The sequence below is a fragment of the Myodes glareolus genome, chromosome 4 (assembly GCF_982192425.1).
Source record: "Myodes glareolus chromosome 4, mMyoGla1.1, whole genome shotgun sequence".
Classification (NCBI taxonomy): Eukaryota; Metazoa; Chordata; class Mammalia; order Rodentia; family Cricetidae; genus Myodes; species Myodes glareolus.
Genome location: NC_142029.1, coordinates 99,016,999 through 99,026,703, shown reverse-complemented (window position 1 = coordinate 99,026,703; position 9,705 = coordinate 99,016,999). Strand labels below are relative to the sequence as shown.

Genomic DNA, 9,705 nt, shown 5'->3' with positions numbered 1-9,705 from the left:
AAGCGCGAGCTCCAGGAGGACTACTGGGGTGCTGGGACCACAGTTCCCAGAGAACCTCGGGGCGGCGCCAAAGAGTTGTATCTTCTACAAAGTACGCGAGGGCGCGCTAGTCTCCTCAAGGCATTCTGAAGATCCACCTGACAGTGCTTCTTCAAAGGTCTGGCTGGTGTGTTGAGAGAGTGATGGAGGAAAAAACCGAATAAGGGACTAAGAAGTGTTCAGGGGCAAATGCGAGATGGAAAGGGCGCAGATAACGAAGGGGAGGATTATAATGGCCTGATATGATTTTTCTTCACACGTCTCGGGCCTTTTAGGCTTCCTTGCCTCCATCTTGCACCGTGCAGGCTGTGGAAGACAAGAGTTGCTTCTTGCGCGTCCGGTTATCTTCAGCCTCCTGCAGAGAGAGCATGCCGAGAACCCGGAAGAGGCTAACTGGGGCTGCTGGCCCAGGTGAGCCGCACCTAAGCTGCCAAAGGCAGCGGGGGAAGAACGTTTCTGTAGGGAATGCATTGTTCCTTCTTCCACTTCCTGATTTTGGAGGGAAACTTTGAAGGTTGTTACTTACTGTCACCTTTATTCTTCCTGCAAAACTTCCACTTAAGTCTTTACCTCTTGTTCGTCCATTCAGAAAAAAAAAAAAAAGCACTAAGGATATTTGCAGTACTGTGCTGTGGTAGCCCACGCACGTGGGGGGTTGCCTTGAGTTCAAGACCAGCCTGGTGACATAGTAGTGAGCACCACGCCAGCACTACACAAGCAGGACCCTATCTCCAAAAATGTGTGTGTAGAGATAGATAGCTTTTCCACTATGGGTGAAAACAGACTATATTTTTAAAATTAGATTTATCAACTTTTTATCTACACACACACAGTGTATTCAGAGATTAACTTGTAGGAATCAGTTTCCCCTTTCCACCTAAGCCACCGTAGCAGCCCTTAGATCATTCTTCTGATGAAATAAGCCAGACAGGGGAAGTCGTGCGTGGTTTCATGTGAAATGTAAAAACGCTAAAAGCTAGAAGTAAAAGGAAGATCAGTCCCAGATAGTCCTTGACTACATAGAGTTTGAGGCCAGCCTGGGCTACAGGAGACCCCACCCCACCCTTTACCCTCTACCCCCAAACACACACAATTTGCTTTTCCTAGGTTTTTAATCTTATCAACCTGTTAATTTGGAATTGCTAAATAATTGAGGACGACCTGAATTCCTGATCCTTTTGGCCCTACCCCCAAGTGCTTTCGTTATAGGTTTGATAAATTATCTAAAACAAATCTTAAGTCTGGACAATGTATTTCAGAGACAACCATAGTTGTCTTATCCATAGTTATTGCTGAGACACTTAGCGCAGCTGACAAGCCCTGTCTGCTCTGGAGCTTTTCTGAGGTCCTTCCTTACCTTAGCTTGTGTCTCTGCTCACTTCTCAGATTCTGTGTACTTGTGCCACAGCCCAAGTGCTAGTGCCTAGGAGTCGGTTCTCTTGTCAGATGGGCCTTACGGGCTAGAAGTCAGGTCATCTGGCTTGGCAGCAAACGCCTTTCCTGATGCACTAGCATCTGTCTCTTAATGCCTGTGCTTAATTTTATGTTAAACCCCTTTCCTGTTTTGAGACAGACCTCTGTAGCCTAGTCTGGCCTTGAACTTGTAGCAAGGCTCCTGCTTCAGGCTCTAAAATTCAGAGATTACAGACATTAGCCAACATGCCCAGCTTTAAATCTTTTAAACTCCAACTTGGCATCATTCTCACTGGCCTCGGAATCCTCTTGAGTGCTGTACGAATCCCAGGTCGTGCGTTAAGCTCGGGCTGCTGCAGCCAGCAACTGGCTGTATTTCCTGCTGTTGCGCACTGTGCACTGCACACTGCAGGAAAGCGGGAGCAAAGAACTTGAAATGCTTTCCCCACAACCAATCAGCCCACGAGACAGCTCATGCCTGTCATCAAGACAACTGTGTTCTAGGCCAGTCTGAGCTACAGCATGGGTCCCCCATCTCCAAAAGAAACAAAGAAAAATAACATGCGCAATGATTCCTACCTGCAGTCCCAACGCCTGGGCAGTTAAGGCAGCAGGGCTGCTGCAGACTGGAGGCCAGCCTGAGCTACAGAGCTCTGAGATTCTACCTCAAAATAGATAAATAGACGCTTCAGGAAGTATATTCAAACTGACTGAGTATTAAACAATGTATACAACATGTATGGAAACACTGTGTGGCAGTTGGTGCCTATTAAGTATGTACCATTTTTGTTTTCTGTGTCCGTTAAAATTCAATAGAAAAAGGCAATTGACTATAAGGTGAAAGCAATGAAGGTGCAGCACCTTTTCCAGGGGAAAGTGCAAACATGTATGAGCAAAAGGTCTTTAAGACAGGCTGCTGGAGGTATGGAAGGGGCGGGATCATAGGGAAGGCCTCCAGAAGGAAGCAGAATTTGAGCCCAGCCTTACAAGAATGTGAGGGTTTTCCACTAGCAAAATCCTAGAACTAAGAATACATGTCCTTTCATTTACGAAAGTGAATGTATACTGTGGATAAAAAGCAGAAATTGAGGGGCTGTAGAGATGGCTCAGCGGTTAAGAGGACAGGCTGCTCTCCCTAGAGGTCCTTAGTTCAATTCTCAGCAATCAACGATCTGTAATAAGATCTGGTGCCCTCTTCTGGCCTGCAGCATACATGCAGACAGAACACTGTATACATAATAAATAAATAAATCTTAAAAGAAATAAGTTTTTTTTTTAAAAAAAAAAGAGCAGAAATTAAGCAATGGAAGGTAGAATGAACCTCTACTAAGAACGACAGGTTGCAGGTCGATCACAACACATTGTGGTTATTTAACCACACATAGAATGCCTGTTCTTTTTTTTTTTTAATTGGAAATAGATTCTTCTCTCAGACAATACATCCCGACCACAGCTGTCCCTTCCTCTGCTCCTCCAAGCTCCCCGTCCCTATCCCCATCCACTCCCCCTGTCTCCCTTCAGAAAAGAGTAGGCCTCCAAGAGACAACAACCAAACATGAAAAAACAAGGCACAGTAAGACAAGGCAAAAACCCTCACACAGAAGCTGAACTAGGCACTGCAACAGGACTTTGTCCCAAGAGTTGGTAAGAGTCAAAGACACACCTGCTCCCACAGTTAGGAACCCCACAAAAATACCAAGGTAACAGCCACAACATATATACAGAGACCTGGTGCAGACCCCTGCGGGCTCCCCATGCTTGCTGCTTCAGCCTGTGAGCCCAGGTGAACCCTGCTTAGCTGATTCTTAGCTGATTCAGCACGCCATGTTCTCCTGGCATGCTCCATCCCCTCTGGCTCCTACAATCTTTCCTCCCTCTCTTCCTTGTGGTTCGCAGAGTTCCAAGAGGAGGGTAGAGACCTTCTGCATAATGTCTGGCTTTCTGGGTCTATGTACCCACTTTCATCTGCCTCCAGGAAGCCTCTCTGAAGCCTCTCTGATGACGTCTGGAGCAGGCACTAATCTATTTTTTTTTAAAGATTTATTTATTTATTATGTATACAGTATTCTCAGTATTCTGTCTGCATGTGTGCCTGCAGGCCAGAAGAGGGCATCAGATCTCTTTACAGATGGTTGTGAGCCACCATGTGGGTGCTGGGAACTGAACTCAGGACCTTTGGAAGAGCAGGCAATGCTCTTAACCACCGAGCCATCTCTCCAGCCTGACACTAATCTATTAGTATGGCTGGTCTTAAGGAGAGCTGGGAAATTGTGCTAAGATAACTAAGTTCAGAACATCATTCATAATGATATTTAATGAAGACAGATGCAGTAGCAAACTAAATTCTGAGGTAACAGAGTAAGTTAACTGTAGGTTAACACATACCCAAGTGACAGTCATGACTCAATTCAGGGCTTCGTTCTACCTGGTTGGATTGTGATCTACAGCACATGGTTCAGGTGGATGGGACACCTCCGAGGCTGTATCAACTTAGGGCTGGGGCCTGACATGCTGAGTGACGGCTGTGTCCCAAGGACATTTTCTTTCATTCATCAAGTAAAAGCCAAATTTCAGGGCTGGAGCTGGAGGTGGCACAGCACCACCTCACATATTTGAAGCGTAATTGAAGTGGGGAAACCAGGGCTGATGCTAAAGAGCTACAATCCAAGCTAATTAGGAGGGAGATTTGTTCATTCATGGCTCATCTAGACTACGGAGTGAGCTGAAGGCCAGGCTAGGAAATTTAGTGAGACAGTCTCACTAAAATTAAAAAAGAGGGGTGGGGATAGGGGTGGACTATCGTGGGTAAAGCCCTGGGTTCAGTCCCCACTACGGGAGGAAAAAGATCTAGTTTTTACCATGTCTACATGGTCCCGAATAAACTTCTCTTGGCATCTTAAAGAATCAGGCATGTACACAGCAGGAGAGAAGTATGAAATCATGCATTTATGATGAGATACTTCCTAAGTCTTTCCTTTGTATTATCAAATAATCACTGAAACAGTTTCAAGTAAGTGCTTCATTTCCTCATTGGAAAGTATAGTCAGATTAAAGGCACAGAGTCGGGGCGGAGCACACTTACTGATTATTGCTAGTATTCTTTAATCTTAACCCCACAGGAGTAATTACTTCATTGAGTAATCTAGAAGGTATCCTGTAAGAGGGTATTCTTTTTTTTTATTGATTACATTTCTTTGACAATTTCACAAATGTACAGAATGTAAATGGACCATTTTGTAAAAGTAAAAAAAATGTTTTTTGTTTGTTTTCTGGGACAGGTCTTCTCCGCGTAGCCAGGCTGTTCTGAAACCCATTCTTCTCAAACTCAGAGATCCACCTGCTTCTGCCTCTGCCTCCCAAGTGCAGGGATTTAAGGCGTGTGCCAGCACTGCCCAGCAGCTTTTAAAAGTTTTTAATGTTTTATTTTCATATTATATGTATGCCTATGCATCACACTCATCTGCAGAGGCTAGAAAGGGTGTTAGAGCCTCTCGGGACTGAAGTTACAGTTTGTGTGCCATGTGGATGCTGGGAACTGAACCTGAGTTTTAAGATTTTTTTTTTTTTTTTTTGCGGGGTGGGGGGGTGTTTTTTCAAGACAGGATTTCTCTGTAGCTTTGGAGCCTGGAACTCGCTTTGTAGACCAGGCTGGCCTTGAACTCAAGAGATCCACCTGCCTCTGCCTCCTTAGTGCTGGATTAAAGGTGTGCACCACCACCTTCTGGCTGAAGTTTTATGGAATCTTAAACACAGCCATCTATCTAGCCCTTAGACCACTTATACCCCCACCCTCTCCTCTCTCTCCACTATACTTAAACCTGTATCCTACACTAACGCTTGCCTACAAACCTTACACTCATGTCTAATCATTTTGGTTTGTGGCCCGTTGAGTTTAACCAGGGCCATTTATGAAGTCATGGGTTTGGAACGATCTAGTGGAGTCTGTTGAGCTCAGCAGTGGCTACATAATTCAAGACAGTGACTCCCCCTCTCCCAGAACCTATTAGTAGCCAATAATTTTAGCAATAAAGGATAGGGCCCCATGAGTTCCTCCCCCACTTGTGAATGACAGTTGACAGGGCCAATCTTGTGTGGGCCCAGTACTGGTAGTTGCAGTTGATATGAGTTGGTTTCATTCGTTGTGTTGAGTCATGAGTCGAGATGATGTGTTTTCGGAGCCTTGTTCAGATTTTAAAGGGAAGGTGAAGTCTATACAGGACTGTGGTGCTCTAGTTAGTGCTTATAGAGTCTAAGTTTTGAGTGCAGGTATGACACCAAGTAGTAAGTCTTTTGATTTTGTTTTTTTCCACAATAGAACATTGCCTCCCAGCAGAGTGACAAGCATTTTCCTTTGCTTCTATTGCAGACAAGAAGGAGCGATCAGAAAAGCGTACTAAAACTGAAAGCTCGGAAGATACATCCGCTAAGCCAGAGAGTCTCAGCCCTCAGAAGACTCCAACCTCTAAAAATGGTGGCAAGAATTCCAGCAACTACTGGCTGATGAAGTCAGAGCCAGAAAGCCGGCTAGAGAAAGGTGTTGATGTGAAGGTGAGATTGTGCGTGTGTCCCATCATGTTGGCAATGGGGCAGTGGGTAAGAGCACTTGCAGAACAAGTCTGACGGTCTGGAACCACAGTGCAGGGAGAGAAGCGACCCCTGAAAGCCGGGTCCTGGCCACACATACTCAGACACACACATCTGCTACTAAAAACAAGGATGAACACGTTTTACCATAGGATTCAGACATCGACTTGTTGTCTCTGAAGACTACAGGGAGGTAAAAGTAGAATTTGTAGCATTTATTATCATTAGCTTAAGGTCAGAGAGCCCTTATCCAAAACTCCTGGGACCAGAAGTGTTCGAGATTTTACAATTTGAATATCCCAAACCTACCCCTCCCAAAAAGTCTAAATACTTTTTTTTTTAAGATTTATTTATTTATTATGTATACAGTGTTCTCAGTATTCTGTCTGCATGTATACCTGCAGGCCAGAAGAGGGCACCAGATCTTATTACAGATGGTTGTGAGCCACCATGCGGTTGCTGGGAATTGAACTCAGGACCTTTGGAAGAGCAGGCAATGCTCTTAACCGCTGAGCCATCTCTCCAGCCCAAAAGTCTAAATACTTTAATAAAATAGAAAAGTTTCTGAATGTTAGAACATTCCAGAGTATTTTTGATTTCAATGTTAACATCAGGCATGCCCAACCTGTGTCTGTTTTGTGGATTTCCATCTAAGCAAGGGTTGGCAGACTTTTTCTGAAAAGAACCAGAGAAGCCCACATTGCCGCTCTGTCCTGTTAACAAAGAAAGTGACCACAGACAACACATGAAAGGTGTGGTTATGTTCAGGTGAAACTTTATTTATAAAATCAGACATACGGTTCAGCTCGCCAGTGCCAGTCTTGAGTTTAATTTTGTTATGTGTTTTAAGATGACCTTACTATGTAGCCCAGGCTGGCCTCCTAACTTTTGAGGCCCAGGTTGCCCTTGAATTTAAGATCCTCCTTGCTCCAGTTTTACGAGTGCTGGGATTACAGGTGTGCGCCACCACACCTGGCACTAGATTTATTTTTCTCTTACTACTTGCCACGCTCCTGGAAGTCTCCCTGACAAGTGTTGCCATCTAATCAGGGAAAGAATATAAGCCGATTTTAATACTAGCCTGAGGAAAGCAGAAATATTAGAGAATGGTACTTTAATAAGTGAGACACAGCAGACTGCTGTAGTATCCTGATTATCCTCTCAACTAATCATCTTAATTAGCCAAGATCACAATGTAAAACCCGAGGCTTAACTTCCATTCAACATCAGTGGCACCCTGGAACTAATTCCTGGTAATTTGCGTAGCTTCTTTATAGCCTGTAGGTAGCACTTTTCAGGATTAAAGAGAGAACTTTGTTTCCATAGAGCTTATCAATTGACCGATGACTAAGTAGCGAATGACTTTATTTTCTCTTGCCTAGTTCAGCATTGAGGATCTCCAAGCACAGCCCAAGCAGACAGCTTGCTGGGATGGTGTTCGCAACTATCAGGTACGGAGACAAGGGGCAGGAACCCTGAAACCCAAGCTGGGATGGATGCCTGCCTTCTCCACTGTGTTCTTCAGCAGCAAGGTCTGAACCAACACTGCTTTTCTCTGAATGCTATCCTGAAAATGCCTTCAGAAATATCATAATCACTGTGACAGCATGCAGTCTGCAAGTGGCTTGCTTCTGGCTAGTGTCCTGGACTCAGGCCAGGACTCTGGACAAAGGAACAGATTTTCTTACGAATCTCAGAGAAGCGTAAAACAGGAAAAGACAGCTAATAAAAACAGACTTGATTTCTTCCCAGCTGTAGGAGGGTAATTCTTGTTTCTTTTCCTCTGACATAGGCTCGGAACTTCCTCAGGGCCATGAAGTTGGAGGAAGAAGCCTTCTTCTACCATAGCAACTGTAAACAGCCAGGCATCGTGGGACTTATGAAGGTTAGGTGCACACATTTTAGCCGGGATTCCACCAGGGACTTACTCATGTAAAGCCTTACAGTTTAAATAGGTAATAACAAAAGTATGCCCCCCTCAAACACACACACACTTCCTGTCATGGAAAATGAGGAAAACTGCCCTGACTATCACATCACCCGAATAGGGAGGCCTTCGTTTAAGTCCCTGCTAATACTTCTCACTATCTGAGGGTCTATCAATCAGGTAATTCCTCTTTGCTAAGAGTTACAGGATAACACTATGTGTTTCCAAGTAACTTTTAGCATTTAGTTTTAGAACATGCTTGTGAAATTTTGTAAAAACAGGATTTCGTTTCTAACCATGCTTGCGTAGGCTGTCTCTTATTTCCAGATGTCTGCGTACCAACTGTCTCTATAGCAAGGGAGATGGGCCAGAATGTGAAGGAAGACTAAGAAGTCAAGCGAGATGCATATTAAAACGTGAACAGGAAGTTAATGATTGGAGATTTTGGATTTGCTTTCAGATCGTAAAGGAGGCTTACCCAGACCACACACAGTTTGAAAAAAATAATCCCCATTACGACCCATCCAGCAAAGAGGACAACCCGAAATGGTCGATGGTAATAACTGTACTTCCTGTTTCATAGGGGGAGAATGGATAAAGGAGGGAAAGCATGGGGTACTGTTAGGTCAAGGAGCCCAGCTCAGCTTCTCACTTAGATGAAGTTGTGTCGAATTGGGATATTAGAGTAGAACACTAACACCAGGCACCTCTGGCAAATAGCAGAAATTCTGGGTGGACACAGAGCAAACACCTGTATTCTTAGCCACTCAGTAGGCTGAGGCTGGAAAATTGATTCAGCCAAGGAAGTCAAGGACAGACTAGGCAACACAATGAGATCCACTCTGGCTGGACATGTTTCTGCCCCTCAATGCTGTTCAATAGGTGGATGTACAGTTTGTTCGAATGATGAAGCGTTTCATCCCCCTGGAGGAGCTGAAAGCCCATCACCACGCTCACAAAGCTTCCGGTGGCCCCTTAAAAAGCATGACTCTCTTCACTCGCCAGAGACTGTCAGTTCAGCCTGTGACCCGAGGTAAGACCTAAACGTGGAGACAGTAGTCAGGGTCTCTGGACCAGTGTCCCCACCTGTGTCACCCATAGGAAGGCTATGTGCTCAAGTTGCTCTCTGCTATAGACCCAGTACCCTGAGATAGTCCAGTTTCTGAGTAGACAACCGCCCACTCCAGGCACTGTGCTTCCTCATGAGCTCCAGCGCCCTCATTAACTTCCTCTGCAGGAGGAGATGACACAACACCTCCCCCACCCCACACTTTTTGTTTTGTTTCGTTTTGTAGAAGAGTTTGATTTTATTTTGAGCCTGGAGGAAACAGAACCAAGTTAGTGAAGGCTCCACTAATGGAATGAACAAGCCAGTGATCCACAAAGTCAAGGTTCTAAAAGATTCCAAAGAAGAAAAGCTTGCGGGGTGACCTGGGGTCATGGGCACAGGTGTTTCCCAATAAAAGATACTTCATGACAAGGCTGAAAGCTTTTTCTTCTAAATCTGTGTTGGGTGTGGTGAAATCCTTCACTGTAGATGTCCCACATCCAAGCCTGGTTCCTGTGGCCAAATGGAAGATGCGGGCACCTCTACTATCATCTGCCCCTACTGTAGTTACATAGTAAATAGCAGAATGGAAGACTGAGTCCTTTGGTCTTTGAACACTCAGGGAACCTAAGTCTTGAAGTTGAAAATAGAAATGTTTTTGGGTAAGTGGCCAGAGAAGGATACAACCTGGACT

The 9,705-nt window shown here is 44.8% G+C and overlaps 1 protein-coding gene across 1 annotated transcript; it reads left to right on the top strand.

The window, feature by feature from the left end:
• Positions 1 to 30: 30 nt before the first annotated feature.
• Thyn1 (thymocyte nuclear protein 1) lies at positions 31 to 9,443 on the top strand. Its single transcript, XM_048458810.3, has 8 exons — positions 31 to 157; positions 315 to 450; positions 5,819 to 6,000; positions 7,419 to 7,487; positions 7,829 to 7,921; positions 8,424 to 8,519; positions 8,846 to 8,996; positions 9,259 to 9,443. The coding sequence occupies exons 2-8, from the start codon at positions 408 to 410 to the stop codon at positions 9,303 to 9,305; spliced, it is 681 nt and encodes a 226-aa protein (XP_048314767.3). The 5' UTR covers positions 31 to 157; positions 315 to 407; the 3' UTR covers positions 9,306 to 9,443.
• Positions 9,444 to 9,705: the final 262 nt, after the last annotated feature.